Below are 21,423 nucleotides of genomic sequence, written 5' to 3'. Positions count from 1 at the left end.
TCAGTGCATATCCAACAGCCTTTTTGCTTACTATAACTGCTTTCTTTTTTTTTGGGGGGGGGGGGTCTGGTCGTGGGGCCTGAACTCTGGGCCTGGGCGCTGTCCCTCAGCTCTTCAGCTCAAGGCTAGCACTCTACCACTTGAGCCACAGCGCCACTTCCGGCTTTTTTCTTATGTGGTGCTGAGGAATCGAACCCAGGGCCTTGAGCATGCAAGGCAAGTGCTCTACCACTGAGCCATCTTCCCAGCCCCACTATAACTGCTTTCTGTAACTCCCATCCACCTGAAGGGCTGGCATTATTCGTTTTATAGCTGAGAATGTGAAGAGCTAAGAGATTATAAACTTTCCCTGATGGCCACACAGATGATAAAAGGAAGAACCAAGGTTTGGGCCAGAAGTTTTTTTGTTGTTATTGTTCGTGGGGCTTGACCTCAGGGCCTGGGCAATATCCCTGAGCTCTTTTTGCTTAATGCTAGTGCTCTACCACTTTGAGATACAGAGCTATTCCCAGTTTTCTGGTGGTTAATTGGTGATGAGTCTCAAGGACTTTCCTGCTCTGGCTGGCTTTGAACCTTGATCCTCAGATCTCAGCCTCCTGATATAGGCCCAATTCTCTGGGCCAGATTTGTTTTTTTTTGGATTGGTTGTGGGGCCTGTAATCTGGGCCTGGGCACTGTCCTTCAGTTTTTCAGCTTAAGACTAGCACTCTACCACTTGAGCCACAGAACCACTTCCGGCTTTTTCTGCTCATGTGGTGCTGAGGAATTGAACCCAGCGCCTCATGAATGCAAGGTAAGCACTCTACCATTGACCCACCTTCCCAGCCCCATCTTGGCGAGAATTTTTATGATTGTTCCTCCACTTACCAGTTTTGCAGCTAAGTACCTTCGCAGCTGGTCTCCTTTCTAATGCACACTGTTGTGGTAGTAGTAGCCCTAGGCTTGCCTAGCCCATGCTCCACTCACAAGACTTTGTGAACTCTAAGCCCATGTTCTACCCACAGGGCCTAGGGCTTGCTAAGCTCAAGCTCCACTATTGAGCTGCACTCCCAGCCTGATTTCCACTATTAATCTCCATGTTTAAGTGGGAACTTTGAACAAAGAATAGCTCATAAAAATTTTAAAATGGGATTTGACACTAGTAATTGCGGCGAACGCCTTCTCGGCCAGCGAGGAAGAACGACCACCACACCAGGAGTCTTCTCAGATCACGCTTTATTGGAGAGCCTTCTTGTTTGTAGGAGAGCTTGAGCGCAAGAGAGCGTGCACACAAACATGGCCGCTTATATAGGGAACAGGGACACGTGTCGTTGTGTCGTTCTATCATTGGTCGTCTGCCTTTCACCGTCACCAAGTGCCACGGGATTGGCTGGGGACTTTACATGGCTCGCGCATGCGCAAAGCCCAGGACCCACCATCCCGCCAAGCACTGCCTAATATGGAGTTGTTTACCTCAAAACTGCAAGGAAGTGGGCGACGCCTTGTAATGGCGTTCGCCCCGGCTCCCCGCAGTTCCCCCTTTTTGTTTTTGGCAACAGGTAAGAGTAGAGGTTGGGCCTCTGTCTAAAACATTAATGAGAGGACCTTGTACTGGCCTTCGCCTGAGGGGCGCCTTCCCCAGTGATGACCAGGCCCGTCCGATGCCTTTTTTGCAGAGGTGGGATCTTGGGCATCAACCCACTTGCAACCCAGCATGCTCTTCTTGAGGAGATGGTCCTCCTCAAGTGCAGTGCACTTGCCTCGCACCCTGTCCCAAATTGCAAGTTGCATACCTGTCCCGGTGCAATGGGATCCCCTGATCCCTCGGGGTGCTAAGGCTATGCAGAATGGTAAGGCTTAACTGCCTCTCAGGGCCAACAGCCAGATCTGGGGTGAGGATCCACTCTCCAAGGCGGCTAATGCTTGCGAGATAACAACCTTGTCCCTTCTGGTTTGGGCTCGAAGGCGACAGACCAACCATAGGCAGACCACGCATCCTCCCAGGCAGCAGGCTAAAAACATTCCGACTCCCACCTGCTCTTTGAAAAAGGACACCGCAGAGGCAATCCAGTCAGTAAATTGTCATTGGTTTAGCTATCACAGGGATTGCTATTAGCACTGTTGCTAACAGCAGGAAGATCAGCTGCATCAGGAGACGAGTGGATGGCATCTTCATTTTGCGGGTCTTCTTTTTCAAGAGGGGGTTCTTCGCCGGGCGCTGGTGGCTCATGCCTGTAATCCTAGCTACTCAGGAGGCTGAGATCTGAGGATCGTGGTTCAAAGCCAGCCCGGGCAGGAGAAACCGTGAGACTCCTATCTCCAATAAACCACCAGAAAACCGGAAGTGGCGCTGTAGCTCAAGTGGTAGAACACTCGCCTTGAGCTGAAGAGCTGAGGGACAGCGCCCAGGCCCAGAGTTCAAGCCCTGCGACCGACAAAAAAAAAAAAAAAAAAAGAGGGGGTTCTTCTGCAGTCTCCACCGGCCTGGTCAGTCTTGTTGGCACCCAGTGAGGTACTTCTTGACTCTGTGGAAAAACACAAACAGCTCCCCTGGATCTCGTTATTACCGGATCCGGTCCATACCATTTATTATTAATAACATCCTTCCACATAACCATGTCTTTAGTATCCATGGGGTCTCTTGTCATATGCCGATCTGCGGCAGACTGATCGTTGTCATTTAGAATTAAAAAATTAAGGGTAAAGAGCGCAAGAGAAAGTCTTTCCCTGGGGGACGCTGACTCAGCAATTCCCCCTTTTTGTTTTTGAAGCATTTCTTTTATGCTTCTATTAGCTCTTTCCACTATACCTTGTCCTTGAGGATTGTAGGGCAATCCGGTGGTGTGGGCAACCTGCATTTGTGCGCAAAAGGCGCGAAAACCATGGGAAGTATAAGCAGGGCCATTATCCGTCTTAAGTCTAAGGGGCTTTCCCCAAGCTGCCCAAGCTTTTAAGCAGTGTATTTTGACGTGAGACACCTTTTCTCCTGCCAGAGGTGTGGCATGAATGACACCGGAAAAGGTATCGACAGACACATGTAAATATTTCAACTTACCAAATTCTGTCAGATGAGTAACATCCATTTGCCATAGGGCGTTTGGTCTCAACCCCCTGGGGTTTACCCCCACATGGGGAGGATGAAGAAAGGTAACACAAAATTTACAGGCTTTAACAATATCTCTTGCCACATGCCTGGGCAAATTATATCTTTTCCTAAGGGTATTTGCGGGTACATGATACAATCTATGAAAGTCTTTTGCCAATTCTACAGGATCAGCAGCAACCAGAGCCATAGCCCGAGTTGCCTGGTCCACCAAATCATTACACTTTGCCATCGGGCCCGGCAACATAGAGTGGGCACGAATATGTCCAATATAAAAAGGGTGTTTTCTGTTTAAGATAAGGGATTGAATCTGTAGCAAAACATTAGAAATTGTACTGGCCTGCTTAACTGAAGCAGCAACTTCAAGGGAAGCAACGGCATTTACAACATATAATGAATCAGAAAATAAATTAAAAGGTTGATCAAATCTTTTAAAAACTTCAAGCACAATTAAACATTCAACAGCCGGCTGTGTCCTTGAACAAAAAAGGCACCTTGTCCAGATTTTGATCCATCCGTAAAGATGGTCAGGGCACTAACTAGGGGCTCCTTTGAAGTAACGACAGGAAAATACACTAAGTTTTTATTAACAATGGCAAGCAGGGGATGCTTAGGATAATGATTATCAATTACATTGGGAAACGAGCAAACAAGAATTGCCCACATATCCACTGTAGCGGCCAAAATCTCAACTTGTTCACGGGCATATGGAATGATTAATTTACTTTATGCCCAAAAGTGCTTGCTTAGCCACTAATTCAGGAAAATATTGAACTGTTCTTGCTCCCACAGAATTGCCATGAAGCCACCACAAGGGGCCACTTTGCCAAAGAACCCCTGTGGGATAATTTTTTGTTTTTAATATACAGAAATCGATAGGTAATTTTAAATCAACCCGTGAAAGTTGAGCCCTAGACAAAGCTGCCTCAACCTTTCGTAGGAATTTAGTGCTAAAGGTGTCAGGGATCTAGAGGAGGTGACTTCAGGGTCGCCCTCCAAAATGGCAAATAAAGGTAACAACTCTGACCGAGGGAGATTAAGAAATCCCCTTATCCAATTAATATCTCCTGCCAATTGCTGAAAATCATTAAGTGTTCTAAGGTGACCAGTTTGAATGGAAAGTTTTTGTGGTTTAATCTCAGTAGGACAAACAATGGTTCCCAGAAATTGAACAACACTAGTCTGTTGCACCTTCTCAGGGGCAATAATCAGTCCTTTATCAGCTAAGGTCTCCGTTATCCGCCCAAACACTTTATGAAGAGTCTCTACCGAGGGAGCAGCCAACAAGATATCATCCATATAATGGACAATCCGTACTTTTGGAAATCTTTCCCTAACAGGGGTCAATGCAGCCCCTACGAACAATTGACAAATTGTTGGGCTATTAGCCATCCCTTGGGGGAGAACTTTCCACTGATAGCGAGCATCCGGGGTTTCATGATTAACAGAGGGCAAAGTAAAGGCAAAGCGCTCCCTATCCTTCCCACAAAGAGGTATGGAAAAAAAGCAATCCTTAATATCTAAAGCTAAAATAGGCCACTCTCGAGGTAACGCAGAGAGCAATGGAAGTCCCCTTTGGATGGGTCCCATAATTTGCATCTGGGCATTTACTGCTCTAAGGTCATGTAATAATCTCCATTTTCCGGAGGCCTTTTTGATCACAAAAATTGGGGTATTCCAAGATGACACTGAAGGTTCAACATGCCCCAGCTGCAGCTGTTCCTGGACAAGAGTTTGAACCGCTTCCAATTTTTCTCGAGAGAGGGGCCACTGAGGAACCCACACCGCCTTTTGCGTTAACCAAGGTATGGGTACCGCACCTTCAGTGGAAGCTTTGTTTTCAGAGGCCCCTAAGAAAAACCCAAACCCTTTCTGTCCTGCTTAGGAAGTGGCTCTATCGGCTCCTTGCGTCCTTGGAGACACCGACCAAGCCCCAAAGCCGGAACAAATCCTTGCTGTTTCATCATATTCTGACTGGCCTCAGGGTAATCATTAGTTAAAGTTAACTTCAGCTGTTGCTGCACATCTCTTCCCCAAAGATTGACAGGGACGTCTACCACAAATGGCTGCATTTTTCCAACCTGGCCTTTGTCTGTTCTTCAAGTCAATTTTTTTGCACTTAACTGTGGGGCATCAGCATAGCCCAGCCCTTGTAAGGTCTGGGAGGATTTTTGAGTTGGCCATTGCTTTGGCCACTCCCCTCTTTGGATGATGCTTCTATCTGCCCCTGTATCCACCAGTCCCTCAAATCTTCTCCCTTCCACTTGGAGTTAGCATGGGTCTTTGGTCTAAAGTTATGGACAGGCATGTAAGGTCGACTCCAGTGGAGCCTAGCCCTTTATCTCCTCTCTCTATCTCCTTAGCAGGGAAGTTGCCATGAAGAGAAGGCAAAAGCAGGAGCTGTGCGATTCTATCCCCGGGAGAAATGGACACCACTCCATGGGGGACATGGCAGAGGACCTTGATAGTCCCTGTATAGTCAGGGTCAATCACTCCCGGGAAAATTATTAATCCTCTCATTGTGGAGGAGGAGCGTCCTAAAACTATTCCTACAGTGCCTTCATCTAAGGGTCCTGTCATGTCCGTCTCCACAACCTGGACTCCCATCTGCTGTGTTAATACCCGTCTGGAGGTGGCACAGAGGTCCAACCCTGCGGAACCTAAGGTTGCTCTTTTTGGCTGGGGGGTTGTTGCGGGTGCTGTCCGGGAGCCGGAGTCTGAAATGCCCCGTAAATTTTCGGGCCCTGGGGACGAGGGCCCTTTTCCCCGTTTTTTGGCTCCTGTTCCGAATTAGTGTTTATGATAGTTTGGGGGATAGGATGTCCATTGATGTCTCTAACTGACCTGCATTCGTTGACCCAATGCTTTCCCTTTTTACAACGAGGACACACTCCTGGAGTCCTTGGCGGCCTGGGTATGTTTTGTGCAGGACCACCATTTTGTGGGCACTGTCGTTTAAAATGTCCCAACTGACCACACCGGAAACACCCTTTTCCTTTACTATCTTTTGCGGCCCCGGAAGCCGACAAGACAGCAGCCGCCAGCCCCGCATTGGTCAGGGGGCCACCTACTTCTCTGCAGGCTTTTAGCCACGTGTCCAGGCTTTGGGTCCTTACTGGAGTAATTGCCCTTTGACACTCTTTTGTGCTTTGTTTAAAGATGAACTGTTGTATAAAAGGCATGGCAGTCTCCAGGCTCCCCAATACTCGCTCTGCAGTCTCTATCATGCGAGCAACCAAGTCAGAAAATGGCTCGTTGGGCGCCTGAATGATCTTTGTCAAGTTGCCAGTCGTCTCTCCCTTATTTGGGAGGGCCCGCCAAGACTGGTAAAAGATCTCGTTTACCTGGCGGTATACTTCAAAGGGATATCCTGTCTGGTCTACCGTGTAGGGTCCCTGCCCGAGAAGCATGTCCACCGTCCACTCCGGGTACCCATCATGGACATTTTGTCTATATTGGATTTGAGCTTTATCTTGTACAATTGACCGAAAATCAAGGAACTGCCCGTGATTAAGGCAAGTACGGGCCACTTCAAACCAATCCATAGGTGTCATAGCATTAATAGTTAGCCTTTGAAGCAAGGCAGTGGTATAATTGGCCGTCACCCCATAAGTCCTGACTGCCTCAACTAAATCTTTTAACTGGGAGTAGGAAACCGGCTCAAGAATTCTCTCATTGGTAATGGGATTCTCAAAGACTGGGAAAGCAGCTGCTAACCGAGACCAGGTGCTCCCTTTTATAAAGTGACTCCGCCCCGCCTCCGGGCACGGAGGGCCAGCTCCTTTCCTCCTTTCTGGCTGCTGCGGTACTCTTATTGTTTGGGGATGCCACCCCCCATATCTGTCTGCCTCATACTCAGCAGCAGCCTCTTCTAAGTCTTCATTATCAGCTGGATCGAGCTGCTCTCCCTCCTCCTCTAACATTTCTTCCTCTTGTGAGGGCTGCAGTCCCTCCTGTTTTAACTCTTTAGGATCCTTTTGTCTTTTTTCCCTTTTTCTTTTAGGCCTATTTTCCTCCCCTTTACTGGATGCTGACTCTGATAGACTATCCTGATGCTGCGTTAGTACTTTGCGTCCTTCCTGGATTAAATGAAACCCTCCCTCCTCGAGGCAAGTGCGCACCATCAAAAAGACAAACCACAAGGGAAGAAGCAATGCAAGCAACCAATAATCTACAGTAAACAGCATACCGGGGGATACTTACCGACGTCTCCTCTCCGCGTGTTGAGTTCTGGCTCCTGTTCGGCCTCTCGCGTGGGTCCCGGTTTCGGCACCACTTGCGGCGAACGCCTTCTCGGCCAGCGAGGAAGAACGACCACCACACCAGGAGTCTTCTCAGATCACGCTTTATCGGAGAGCCTTCTTGTTTGTAGGAGAGCCTGAGCGCGAGAGAGCGTGCACACAAACATGGCCGCTTATATAGGGAACAGGGACACGTGTCGTTCTATCATTGGTCGTCTGCCTTTCACCGTCACCAAGTGCCACGGGATTGGCTGGGGACTTTACATGGCTCGCGCATGCGCAAAGCCCAGGACCCACCGTCCCGCCAAGCACTGACTAATATGGAGTTGTTTACGTCAAAACTGCAAGGGAGTGGGCGGCGCCTTGTAATGGCGTTCGCCCCGGCTCCCCGCAAGTAATCAGCTACTGAGAGAAACTCAGCTGTCTTTAAAGACAGGCACTTTCAGTGGATTAATAGTGTGTGTGTGTATGTGTGTGTGCATGCGCACACGCAAGCATGCACAGGCGCACACACACACACACGCGCACACACGCATGCACACACACACGCACACACACACACACACACACACAGGATCATGAAAGCAACCGCGCTTGTCCCAAGACAAGGCCAGGGCTCTACCACTGAGCCACACAGCTCCATTCCAGCTTTTTTTGGTAGTTAATTGGAGATAAGTCTTATGGAATTTCCTGCCTGGGCTGGCTTTGAACCTTCATCCTCAGATATCATCAGTCTGATTAGCTAAGATTATATTCATGAGCCACTATATTCAGCTATGTGATTTTTTCTTGGTTGGTCATAGAGCTTGGACTGAGGGTCTGGGCACTGTCCCTGAGCTTCTTTTGGTCAAGGTTAAGACTCTACCACTTGAGCCACAGTGCCACCTCTGCTTATGTGGTTCTGAGGAATCGAATGCAGGGTTTCATGCATAATAGGCAAGCGCTCTACCACTATGCCACATTCCCAGCCCATTCAGGTTTTAAAATCGAAAGAAACAAAATTCTCACTCGCTATACTCAAAAACTAAGTCCATGAATTCAACCTTCAGTATTGCCAAGTAAACACAAAAACAAAAAACAAAGTCCAATGCCACTTAGGAATAAATCACATTTACACAATCAGTATAAAGACGCTCAAACCTGGCTCATGCCTGTAATGCTAGCTACTCAGGAGGCTAAATTGTGAAGACTGAAGTTCGAAGCCAGCCTTGGGAAGGAAAGTCCTTGAGATTCTTATCTCCAATAAATCATTCAGAAAAAGTCGGAATTTGGTGACTCAAGAGGTAGAGCTCTAGCCTTGAGAAAAAGTATCTCAAGGACAGCACCCAGGACCTGAGTTCAGGCTAGCAACACACACACACACACACACACACACACACACACACACACACTTTCCCCTCAATACATTTCCTATATAAAAACTGACAGCCAACACACACACACACACACACACACACACACACACACACACACACACACACACACACACACACACACACACACACACACACACACACACACACACTTTCCCCTCAATACATTTCCTATATAAAAACTGACAGCCAGGTGCAGGTAGTTCAAACCTGTAATCCCAGCTTACTTAGAAGGCTAAGATCTGAGGATCACAGTTCGAAGCCTTCTAGGGGAGAAAAATCTGAGACGCTGTATTTAACCGGCAAAAGGCCGGAAGGGAGATGTAACTCAAGTGGCAGAGCACCAGCTAGTCTTGAGGATAAAAGCTCACGGACAGAACGTAGGCCCCGAGTTCCAAGCCCAGTCCTGGTACCTTGAGGGAAAAAAAAGTTGCATCTAAAACTAACGTTCAGATCATGGTCTCAACTGAGTGAACATTCGACAAAAATTCTAGCTCGACAAACGCAAAAGGGCGTTCAATCTGTACAGCGAGTACACCGACACAACCTCTCAAGCTACTCTGAAAGAAAAGTCGGGAAGTCTTTTTGAATTGCTTTAAACCAACTGTCACGTCGATGAAGACAGATGAGAAGAGAAACACTCTGGAGTAATACGCCTTATTCGAGAAGGTTTAATTTGCGACTCTGAATCCGTGCCTCCCCGAGGCAGCAATACAGAACAACAGAGGAACACAACCCAGCGGTGGGCGAGGGGCGCTCCGGTGGGCGAAAGGCAGCGGTGCGCCCAGCGAGGCCCCGAAGGGAGTCTCACACTCCCGCGGCCGGGCCGCCCAGCCGCGGCGGCTCCGAGACCCGCGGGCAAACAGGCACCAACGGTTCCGTCTCCGGTTTCCGCGGGTCCCAAAAGAATAACGGACCCGCTCCCAACGGTGGGCCGAGCCCCGCGCGCCGCTTCCGCCGCCGCCCCGCCCGCGCGCCGCCGGCCCGCCCGCCCGCAGACCCGCGCCGCGCGGGGACCGGGCACCGCGGCGGGCACCGCCCACCCCGCCGCCACCGCTCGCCCAAGGCCCGGCGCCAACAGCACACGCCGCCCGACGCAAAGCCAAACAAAATCCAAGCACAGCGTTTCTCGTCAGAACAGACTTTATTGGGCGACGCAGCCGCCACACGAGCCGGCCGCACCCGGCGCGGTCCCCGGGCAACCTACCGACCGGACCGGCCCGCCCGCCCGCCCGCCCGCTCCCTGTCCATCCTCCGGCCCCTACACGTCGGGGCCGCGCAGACCGCTCACCGGCTTCCGAGGCGTAGGCTGCGCCGGAGACACCCAGCTCTCGAAAGCGGCCCGAGTCTGGGTCTCCTCTCGGTCGCACGTAGCGTGGCTGGTGCCGCGCGACACGAAGCGCCGGGAGGCGGCGGCGGCGGCGCCGTACTGACGTCACGCGCCGCCGAGGCCCAGCCAGTGCGCGTGGGGGCCGCCCCGACCCCTGTCCCAGCGGCCCCAATCCGGGAGGAGCCCGGGAGAGTGGGCGGGGCCTCTGCGGCGAGTGCGGCAGTCCTATTGGCGGAGGGCGAGAAGCAAGGGCGCGGGAGAGCAAGTGAAAGCGAGGTGGGGGCGGGCCGAGGCCAGCGCGGAAGTCTCGCGAGGCCGAGCCCGAGCGGAGTGTGGCGGCGGCGGCGGCGGCGGCGAGATCTGGGCTTGGGTTGAGGAGTTGGTATTTGTGTGGAAGGAGGCGGAGGCAAGAGGAAGAGGGAAGCGGAGAGCCGGCCCGGAGGGCGGGAGGAGGCGCGGCCAGGGCGGGCGGCCGCGGCGAGGCCGGGCGAGGCCAGCGAGCGAGGCGGGCAGCGGGACGAGCAGCGGCCGAGCGAGCGCGGGGCGCACGGAGCGAGGGAGGCGGGGAGGCCCGCCGCCGCCGCCGCCGCGCCCGCCCCTTCCCCCGCCGCCCGCCCCCTCTCCCCCCCGCCCGCTCGCCGCCTTCCTCCCTCTGCCTGCCTTCCCCACGGCCGGCCGCCTCCTCGCCCGCCCGCCCGCAGCCCCGGAGCCCAGGCCGCCGCGGCCGTGGCGGCGGAGCTCTCAGCCATGGCCTCGGGCGACACCCTCTACATCGCCACGGACGGCTCGGAGATGCCGGCCGAGATCGTGGAGCTGCACGAGATCGAGGTGGAGACCATCCCGGTGGAGACGATTGAGACCACGGTGGTGGGCGAGGAGGAGGAGGACGACGACGACGACGAGGACGGTGGCGGCGGGGACCACGGCGGCGGGGGCGGCCACGGGCACGCCGGCCACCACCACCACCATCACCACCACCACCACCACCCGCCCATGATCGCGCTGCAGCCGCTGGTCACCGACGACCCGACCCAGGTGCACCACCACCAGGAGGTGATCCTGGTGCAGACGCGCGAGGAGGTGGTGGGCGGCGACGACTCGGACGGGCTGCGCGCCGAGGACGGCTTCGAGGACCAGATCCTCATCCCGGTGCCCGCGCCGGCCGGCGGCGACGACGACTACATCGAGCAGACCCTGGTCACCGTGGCGGCGGCCGGCAAGAGCGGCGGCGGCGGCGGCTCCTCGTCGGGCGGCGGCCGCGTCAAGAAGGGCGGCGGCAAGAAGAGCGGCAAGAAGAGTTACCTGGGCGGCGGGGCCGGCGCGGCGGGCGGCGGCGGCGGCGCCGACCCGGGCAACAAGAAGTGGGAGCAGAAGCAGGTGCAGATCAAGACCCTGGAGGGCGAGTTCTCGGTCACTATGTGGTCCTCAGGTGAGTGCCGGCCCCGCGCCGCGGCCGGGGATGTTTTTGTTTTGAAGGGAAGCCATGTTTTATGTGTGTGATGGGCGCCGCCATCTTCTCCGCCCGGGCAAGTATGGCGGCCCCAAAAGATGGCGGCGGCGGGGGCGGCGGGCCGCGAAGATGGCGGCGGCGGGGGAGGGGCGGCGCCGCCCGGCTAGGCCGCAATGGCGTAGTTTGTGCGCGGAGCGGCGGCGGGCCGGCGGGGGAGGGGCCGGCGGGCCGCTCCGCCCGCCCCAACGGACGAGCCGCCTGCCCGTTGTGGGCGCCGCCCCGCGCCGGGCCCCGGGCGGCCGCGGCGGGCGTTGGCGGGGGCCGCGGCGGCGCGGGCCCGGCGGGCCGGGACTCGGGGCCGGGACGCGCGCCGTTCTCCCGCCGTCCTCTGGGGGGCGTCGCGGCCCGCCCCGCCCGGCCGCCTCCGAGCCCCTTCCAGGAGGGGGCGGCGCCGCCGGACCCTGCCCCGCCGCGCGGGGTCACGCTGCCCCCGGGCCGGCGCCGCTGCGGGGCGGGACTTGGTGCCGCACGTCGGGCTCGCGTGTAGCGGGCCCCGCGGCGGTTGGAGCCTGCGCCCGCACGGCGGGCGCCGCGCGCTCCCCTCCGCCGCGGGCGGAAGCCGGCGGACGGGAGCAAGGCCGGAGCCTCGGGCCGCGGCCCGGGGGCCCCCGCGTCCGGGGCCGCTGGGGTGCGCTTTGTCCTTAATTGTTTGGCCCCCTGCAAAGTGGTTGATCTGGTTTGCAAAGCTGTGGACGTTTGCCACCGGAGTAATAAAAGCTGGGTGGTTGGAGCCTCTCCGTGCTTTTTATTTTGTGGAAATCCTCACTTTCCACCGTGGAAACGAGTATTCTGTGCGCTTGCGTTACTGTGCCAAGAGCTTTTGATGGAGGTCAGGAAAAGTAGAACTAGAGCCTGAATCTGCGTAATCTGTTGCGAGTTTATTTTCACTTAGATCGGAAGGCTGGTCTTGACTGCTCACCTGGAGTTTAGCTGCGTTGCTGGGATACTAAAGAATTCTACCTTTGCTAGCCAGAGTAGCGCCTGTGATGATTAAAATTGTGAGTTTGAGGTAGACTCCCTTGCCCATAATTTAGCACTGTTTCATCAGTTCTCAGGAGCGGGCTTCAAAATCTGATTGTGCTCTTGGAGGACGAAAGTTTTGTCAAGATTCAGAAGGATGAATGGAATAGAAGATGACGCTGGACTGCGAAGCTGGTCTGGTTAAACCAGTGTGAGCTAACTACTGAGAACTGAGCAAAGCGGAAGTCTAGTAGGAAGTGCCCGTTAGTTCCTGGTTAGGCCGCCTGGCAGTTTGAGGTTAGCGGGAACTTTTGTGTTTACATGAAACAGGAGTAGCCAGTGCTCAACAGTTACCAGCCAATACCTGTTGTGTATGTATTTTTGTAGTTCGCAGAGGCTGCACACTGTTGGAATTAAAGGTGGTGGTTTCCTACAACAAGGATTGGATTAAGAGAGGAAAGAGGGTTATTGATGACGGCCAAATTAAGGCTCCGTTTCAGTGCAGGTTCTTACATAAAGATACATTGACTATGTAAAACTAAGTTTAACTCATACATGACCATATCATGCTGGTTTTATAGTAATTTAGAAAACCAGCATATTTGAAAGTTCTCCATTTGATCGTCCTAAATTGTTAACCTGCTTTTGCAAGCCTGGAACATTTAACAGATTAAGTAGTGTACTGGAGTCACTGGTTAGAGGAGAAAGGGAGGGGCTGATTAACTGAGTTAATCTACAGTTATATCAGTATTTAAAGTCATTATTTCCTCTGTGCAAATCTATTTTAGTCTTAACAGCCTTTGTTGTGTAGTGTAGTGTACACGAAGGGGGGTTGGGTAGGGTTTGATGGCAATTACTTGGGTGGCCTGTTTGCTCAGTGATGTTGGTGAAGTCTTTCTTGGCCCGTGGTTTGCAATTATTACCAAGGAGAGAAGCTAAGTAGTTTGTAGTTAACTATGCATATTCTAAGTTCAAATCCTGAAATTTTAATCTTCAAAACTGAAATAGGATGAGAAGTGAAGAAGTCAAAAACAGGTTAGTTATTTTGCTACACTGTGTGGTGGTGTTGATAGGCAATGGGTTAACTGCTTTCGTATGGTGGATCTAACTTAATCATAGGTATGAGAGTTTTGGCTACAGGGGCCAAGAGCAGTCTAGAGTAGGAGTATGTCCTACATGATTTCAAGGGCCAGAAGTTCCCCACTCCTAATCACTGAATTAATCCCTTAGATTGGAATGAATTATGAAGAAACAGCAGGTTAGTGGGAGTCAGTATGTTCCCTGGAACAAGATTGGTGTTTTTGTGGATCTCTGCTTGTGTGACACCTTCCTGAACTTGGACAGTATTTTGTGCAGCTAGAAACTTGATGCCCCTTAGCTGTCACTCTCCATCTGATTCCCCCCTCCTCCTCTGTTTGTGGTCACGGGGTTTGAACCCAGGGTCTGGGGCTTGCTAGGTAACTGTGCTACCCGGTACTTTCTAGACATTTGATGCAAGTATGTGGCCTTTTATGTCTGAGAATGTTTTCAGGTGATCCTAGGGCTGGAACTCAGGCCCTACATGCTGTTGCTGAGCTTTTTTTTTTTTTCCTTCTCTCCTCAAGGCTAGCATTCTACCACTTAAGTCACAGCTTCACTTATGGTTTTTTTGGTAACTAATTGGAGATGAGTCTCAAACCAAGATCCTCAGATCTCAGACTCCTAAGTAGCTAAGATTACTGGCATGAGTCACCTGTTTTTTATTACTTTTAATCAACTACATGGGCAGATGTTTACTTTGGGATGTATAATTGATGATGATTTCAATGTTGGCAGATTTAGGACACAGCATTAATATAGTTTTGCTTCGATATTCACCACTATTACAGAGGAATGAGTTTGCTTTAGTTTATAAGTAGCACTAGAAAACATACTTAACTGGGACTGGAAATGTGGCTTAGTGGAACAGTGCTTGGCCTGGCATGCATGAAGATGCCCTGGGCTCGATTCCTCAGTACCACATACACAGAAAAAGCCAGACATGGAGCTGTGGCTCAAATGGTAGAGTGCTAGCCTTGAGCAAAAGAAGCTCAGGAACAGTACCCAGGCCCTGAGTTCAAGCCCCAGGACTGGCAAAAACAAAAGGAAAAAAAGAAAAGAAGGGGGCTGGGAAGGTGGCTCAGTGGTAGAGCGCTTGCCTTGCAAGCCTGAGGCCCTGGGTTCGATTCCTCAGCACCATATAAGCAAAAAGAAAAAAGCCGGAAGTGGCGCTGTGGCTCAAGTGGTAGAGCGCTAGCCTTGAGCTGAAGAGCTGAGGGACAGCGCCCAGGCCCAGAGTTCAGGCCCCACAACCGGACCCAAAAAAAAAAAAGAAAAGAAAATACACTTAACTAACGCAGTGGGTTAAGTAGGAAAGCAAATGGTATCAAAGCTGAATATTTAAAACATTTCGTTTTGAGAGAAACTTAGGTGGCTTGAACTTTTTGAGGTTTTGTGTGCTCAGATGTTGTGGCCTTCTTTAACACCATTGTGGTGCTTGGTTGTATAAAGCATTTTAAGACTTGAAATCCACTGATGATAAGATCAATAAATTGGAAGAAAATCAAAATGCATTCTTTTTTTCTCAGTTCTGTATATCCAGTAAACTAAGGTTTACTGGTCATTATTGTTTACAATTCCTCTGTGGGATTTTTTCCTTCTCATTTATGGTGTGATAAATATATCACTAAGTAGAAATGCAAGATGGGTCTGGTGGCTCACACATGTAATCCTAGCTACTCAGGAGGCTGAGATCTGAGGATCACAGTTCAAAGCCAGCCCTGGCAGGAAAAGCTGTGAGACTCCTATCTCCAATAAACCACTCAGAAAACCAGAAGTGTCATTGTGGCTCAAGTAGTAGAGCGTTGGTAGTAGAGCGTTAGCCTTGAGCTGAAGAGCTGAGGGATAGTGCCCAGGCCCAGAGTTCAAGCCCCATGACTGACCCTCCCCCCCCCCCAAAAAAAAGTAGATGCCATACTCATAAATAAATTTCCATGAAACCAAGCCAGAAAAGCTCTCCAAAGTAAATGCCTCAACCACATGACCTGCATACACAGGGCAGCCTCAGTCTTAGATCTTGTGTCCTAATCTGGGAGCCTCAGTTTACTGGGAAACCTCTTTCAGTGTTAGACTTGTCTATCAGCCTTTTTGTTTTGTTTTGTTTTGTTTTTTGGGGGGGGTCCAGTCGTGGGGCCTGAACTCTGGGCCTGGGCACTGTCCCTCAGCTCTTGAGCTCAAGGCTAGCGCTCCACCACCTGAGCCACAGCGCCACTTCCGGCTTTTTTCTTTTTGCTTATGTGGTGCTGAGGAATCGAACCCAGGGCCTCAGGCATGCAAGGCAAGCACTCTACCACTGAGCCACCTTCCCAGCCCCAGCCTTTCGTTTTTTTTGTTCCCTCCCCCGGCAGGAAAATCTTATAAGAAAAGGTCAGGCTCCTATCCTACAAGTAGCATTTCATGCCTTTGGAAAGAGAGTAACTTTAAAACAAAAAGCCATGCCTACCCCTACCTTCATGGTTACTCACAGAAGGCACTTCTGTGTATTTTCTATTTGTTTTAGAAGTCTGTTTAGCAAGTTAGTTATTTGAAGCTAGGAAACTTAGGGCCTATAGCAATTTTAGCAACAACAGTTGTTACACTGAGTGCTTGCCTTTTTTTTTTTTTCTTGGTGCTGGAACTAGGGCTTGAACAACACTTGGGGTCTGGGTGCTGCTCCTCGGCTTTTTTGCTCAAGGCTAGTGCTATACCATCTGAATCGCGTCCAGCTTTTTGGTCAGTTAATTGGAGATAAGAGTCTCATAGACTTGCCTGCCTTGCCTTGCCTTGCCTTGCCTTGCCTTGGTTTCAAACCGTGATCTTAGAGGTCAGACTCCTGGGTAGCTAGGATTAGAGGTGTGAGACACCTAGCACCTGGCTGCACTGAGCATGTTAAGAGCTTCATCCTTTTGTACAATTCCTGATTGTTTCTGTGTTCCTATTACATAAACAGAAAGAGTAAATTGAACATTGGTAATAGAATACTGGTAAATCGAGTATTTACTGGTAGGTTGTATTCTATAGTTTTATCAGGAAAATATTCAGGCCTTATTTTTAAAATTTGGCACCAGAAACGTGACTTAGATGTTGAAAATAAAATTATTTCTCATTTCTGTTAGTTTAGAATATTAGGAAATGGCAGAGAAATCTTGGACATCAGTTTTCCAAGATCTTGCACAGTAACTACTGTATAGGCTTACACCATTGTTTGCATGGTAAAATTACAGTACACAAGGTGGGCCACTTCCTGTAAATGCCATTCTGGTTTCTTTGTACATAGATGGAAGAGAGGTGGTACAGATGGTGGCAAAAGGTGCAGGATTCAGTCTGAGAATAGCCCGGCCTTTAGAAGCACTTGTAGATTCGAATCCCAGATCTACCTCTTTACTGTGTTTGGCACTTCTAATCCTTCAGTCAAAACCGTAGAGTTTGATAGGTTAAGGATTTTGTTTGGATTGAGAATTGTGGCAGTTGCTAGCAACTGAAAAGATAATACACACACACTTCTCTTTTTTTGTGTGTGCCAGTTTGAGGGCTTGAACTATGGGCCTGGGAACTGAGCTTTTTTGTTCAAAGCTAGCACTCTACCACACCTACTTCTGGCTTATTGGTGGTTAATTGGAGATCAGAGTCTTAGCAACTTTCCTGCCTGGCTGGATTAGAACCAGGATCCTTAGACCTCAGCCTCCTGAGTAGATAGGATTACAGGTGTGAGCCACTGATGCCTGCCTGGATAGTTCCTTTTTTAAGCTCTCCATTTCATATAAAATATCCTTGATCAGACTTTTGCTTGTTGTGCACTAGTAATTCCCAGATCTTGAGCACTCCCCCCATTTTGAAGGTTCAGGTGATGGTAGTGGAGAGTAGATAGATGATGTTTCTTATTGAAAGTGAACCAGGCTGGGTGCTAGTGGCTCATTCCTGTAATTGTAGATACTCAGGAGGCTGAGGTCTGAGTATCCTGCAGTTTGAAGCCAGTCAGGGCAGGAAAGTCCCCAGGAGAGTTAACTGCAATTAATGACTAGAAAACCCAAAGTGGAGCTGTGGCTCCAAGTGGTATAGTGCTAGCCTTAAGCGAAAGAACTCTAGTACAGTGCCCAGGCCCTGAGTTCAAGCCCCCATGGCTGGGGTGGGGGGGGGCACCTCCCCTCCAAAAAAAAAAAAAAAAGGCGGAGAAGTTGGCTCAGTGGTAGAATGCTTGCCTTATATGCATGAGGCCCTGGGTTCCTCACCACATAAGCAGAAAAAAGCCAGAAGTGGTGCTGTGGCTCAAGTGGTAGGGTGCTAGCCTTGAGCTGAAGAGCTGAGGGACAGCGCCCAGGCCCAGAGTTCAGCCCCCACAACCGAAAAAAAATTAAATAAAAAAAATGGCTTAAGAGCCGGGCGCTGGTGGCTCACGCCTGTAATCCTAGCTACTCAGGAGGCTGAGATCTGAGGATCGCGGTTCAAAGCCAGCCCGGGCAGGAGAGACCGTGAGACTCCTATCTCCAATAAACCACCAGAAAACCGGAAGTGGCGCTGTAGCTCAAGTGGTAGAGTGCTCGCCTTGAGCTGAAGAGCTGAGGGACAGTGCCCAGGCCCAGAGTTCAAGCCCCACGACCGACAAAAAAAAAAAAAAAATGGCTTAAGATTCAAGATGTTGGGAAACAAAATTAAGCCCACAACGTATACCTATGTTTGTACAAGTGTGTATAATATTGGTCGATAAAAATGAAGGAGATTAAGATTACAGGAAACAAGCATTATAAGGTAACACAATGAGCTTCCTGGCAATCGATTAAAAAAGGAAATAAGGGACTAGGGGCCTGGCTTCAGCGGTTGGGCACCTGGCAGACATGAAGCTCTGAGTTAAAACTCCTGTACCCTCAAACTAGAGAAAATTATACCAAGATGTAAAAATCTTCTAAGAAAGGCAAGGTATACTGTCACACATCTTGGAAGATTGTGTTCTGAAGCTGTCTTCACCAAGAAGAAAGATACCTCATACCTGGAGGCATGATTCAACTGGTAAAGCACCAGCTGTGGGGGAAAGGGCCAAGTGGTGGGAGTGTGAGGCCCTGAGTTCCAACAAACATACATACACACACACCCCATGGAGCTTTGCTCTATCTTGATAGGCTGTGGTAAGAGGATTTTGAAGCCAACTAGAGCACATGGCAAGACCTTGCCTTAAAAGAAAAATGAATGGCTTTCGTTAGTACTGAATAAAAAATGAACTCCTTTGAGTCTGGGTGCAGGTGTAGCTTAGCAATAGATTACTTACCTGGCCAGGCCCCAGGTTCTCTAGAGCAGTGGGAAGGGGAAAAAAGGTCAAGTTACTTCATACAGGAAAAGGGACCCTGATTGGCAGTAGTGGATAGCACTAGTGTGTTTCCTAGTGCTGTCTAAAAGCTGCCAAAGATGTCTAAAAATATAAATACACTGATTGAAAACTCACAATTTTCCTTGTTTGTTTGTTTGTTTTAACACTATTGTTTTGTTTTTGTTTTTGTTTTTTTGGCCAGTAGTGGGGGCCTGAACTCGGCCTGAGCACTGTCCCTCAGCTTTTCAGCTCAAGGCGAGCACTCTACCACTTGAGGCACAGTGCCACTTCTGGCTTTTTCTGCTTATGTGGTGCTGAGGAATTGAACCGAGGGCTTCATGCATGCAAGGCAAGCACTCTACCACTGAGCCACCCTCCCAGCCAACACTATTGGGTTTTATTTTCATTCTTTTTGTTGTTTTGGTCGCGGGGCTTGAACTCAGCCTTGGCGCTGTACCTCAGCTCAAAGCTAACGCTCTACCACTTGAGCCACAGCACCACTTCTAGTTTTCTGAGTAGTTTATTGGAGATAAGAGTCTCACAGCCTTTCCTGCCCGGGCTGGCTTTGAACTGCGATCCTCAGATCTCAGCCTCCTGAGTAGCTAGGATTACAAACATGAGCCACGGGTGCCCAGCTTTTATTTGCATTCTTTAGGACCATAAAGCCTGATCAAGAATTGAGTGCTTTGTTAGATTGCTCTAATCCCAAGGTTGAAGGTTTAAAATGTAGGAAAACAATTTTAAAAAACCCTGGATTCAATGAAATGCAGTAATTTTCTTTTTCCTCCTGGGCTAGAGCTTAACTCAGGGTTTGGGCGTTATTGCTGAGTTTTTGCCCAAGGCTGGCACTCTACCTTGGAACTATAGCTCTTCTTCCGGCTTCTTTGGTGGTTAGTTGGAGCTAAGGGTCCTTAAACTTGGCTTTGAAGCAGGAGCTTCAAATCTCTGCCTCCTGAGTAGGATTACTGGTAGGAGCCACTAGCACCTGGCCTCAGGGGTTTAAAAAAGTTTTGTTTTTATAATAGCTCCAAGATGCCCAGATCCTAATTCCTGTAACCTTTGCATGTAACCTGTGTACAGGTGTGACAAAACTAAGGCTCTTCAATGGGGGGAATGGGTCCTGGAGTATCCAGGTGGGCCCTAAATGTGATCACACAGGTGTTCTTGACTACACAAGAGGAAGTAGTAGGTGGAGTGAAGAGGATTGGAGGTGTTAGAAGCTAAGGAGCCTTCAGCAGCTAAGAAAGGCACGGGGCCAGGTTCTCCCTTAGATGGCCCCGCATGACTTTAGCTTATGCAGATTCTCATGATAGTGAGAACTGTAAAATAATAAATTCGAGTTGTTTTATGCCATCAACTTGGGTGGTGATTTGTTACATATTGGAACAAGAAACTAAGGTATACTAGCATCCTCTGTGTACTTTTGCCTGCAGGTAGCTGGCAGATCTCTCTCTACATTCCAGGCCTGTGGACATTGCCAAACAATCTAAGACTTATTGTTCTTTCCCCTTAACCCTAGGAGGAAATGGAGGTAGAATAAAGATTTGTTTGCATACCCTGCTGAATTTCCCAGCCATAATGGTTGGCATTTAACATGCTGCCAAGGTTATAAACTAGATGGTATTCTTATTGTTCAATATAGGAAAGAACAGCTGAGGGACTGGAATGAGGGACAGGCCTGTGGAGGAAGTCTTGGTCTGGGCGTTGGAAAATGGGTTGAAGAAGCAAAAGGAATGTCATGTCTGTTAAGTACCTGTTAACCTGGCTGTCAGAGAACCTATTTAATCTCCTGCAAAGACAGGAGACTCCAGCGTTGTGTTGGTTGATTGGTTGGTTGGTTTTTAGTGACTTCTGGATCTGTAGAAGACTCCCAGCCTTTCCCTAATTGTGGAAATAAAGTTCTTTTGAGCATGCTTTACCTCTCAAATTAGACTGGGAGTGATTAGTGCTTTGGTAGTGACACAGGAGCAGAATAGCTTGTAGGCAGGCATGGGCCAAGGACTTATCTATATACTTTTTCGACCTTTTGGGTTGTACCATATACGTAAAAGAAGTTTTATATAAGAGTGGTAGTAACAGTGATTGCAGTGAATGATTATCCTGCCTTGTTTGTAGAGGGTGTTTAGATTTTGTTTCTCTACATCCTCTTTCTATCTAAGGCTTTTTAGCTTTATTCTGGCTTAAGGTCATTTACTGTTTCACTGAAATAATCTAAACCACAGGGTTTTTGGGGGATTTTTGTTGTTGTTGTTGCTGTTTTTGTTTTGTTGGTCATGGGGCTTGAACTCTGGGTCTGGGCACTGTCCTTCAGCTCTTCAGCTCAAGGCAAGCACTCTATAACTTGAGCCACAGTGCAACTTCGTGTTTATTGGAGATAGGAGTCTCACAGACTTTTCTGCCCAGGCTGGCTTTGAATCATGATCCTCAAATCTCAGCCTCCTGAGTAGCTAGGATTATAGCCACCGGCTAATCCACAGTTTTGCTTTTGAAGTCCCCAACAGGATGTGCCCCATCTCCTCTCAATCCTGGAAATCCCCTTCCCCCGCCTTGAACCAGTGACTTGCATTCTCTC

At 50.0% G+C, this 21,423-nt stretch overlaps 2 protein-coding genes across 2 annotated transcripts in view; one reads left to right on the top strand and one right to left on the bottom strand.

Moving 5' to 3' along the window:
• Positions 1-215: 215 nt before the first annotated feature.
• Positions 216-10,775, bottom strand: LOC138810445 (laforin-like). The gene is made up of 3 exons (XM_069997587.1): positions 9,988-10,775; positions 7,286-7,460; positions 216-2,504 (listed from the first exon to the last, which is right to left on the bottom strand). Exons 1-3 carry the CDS (start codon positions 10,773-10,775, stop codon positions 2,337-2,339), a joined length of 1,131 nt encoding a protein of 376 aa, XP_069853688.1. The 3' UTR covers positions 216-2,336.
• Positions 10,774-21,423, top strand: part of Yy1 (YY1 transcription factor) — a 30,441-nt gene continuing 19,791 nt past the window's right edge. The window contains exon 1 of the mRNA XM_069997586.1: positions 10,774-11,455. Coding sequence (XP_069853687.1) covers positions 10,774-11,455 — 682 coding nt within the window. The remainder of the gene's footprint in view (positions 11,456-21,423) is intronic.

This window comes from Dipodomys merriami, unplaced genomic scaffold, assembly GCF_024711535.1.
Source record: "Dipodomys merriami isolate MVZ:Mamm:240054 unplaced genomic scaffold, mDipMer1.0.p SCAF_50, whole genome shotgun sequence".
NCBI lineage: Eukaryota > Metazoa > Chordata > Mammalia > Rodentia > Heteromyidae > Dipodomys > Dipodomys merriami.
This window is presented reverse-complemented; position numbering and strand designations above follow the sequence as displayed.

Bases quoted from the DNA above. Each gene is read 5' to 3' on its own strand.
- LOC138810445 (XM_069997587.1), bottom strand. From the start codon at position 10,775: ATGGCTGAGAGCTCCGCCGCCACGGCCGCGGCGGCCTGGGCTCCGGGG. The intron at 7,461-9,987 runs GTGAGCGGTCTG...TCTCGCGCTCAG, and splicing joins AGCCTACGCCTCGGAAGCCG to GCTCTCCTACAAACAAGAAG. The intron at 2,505-7,285 runs GTAAGTATCCCC...GTTTTTCCACAG, and splicing joins CACGCGGAGAGGAGACGTCG to AGTCAAGAAGTACCTCACTG.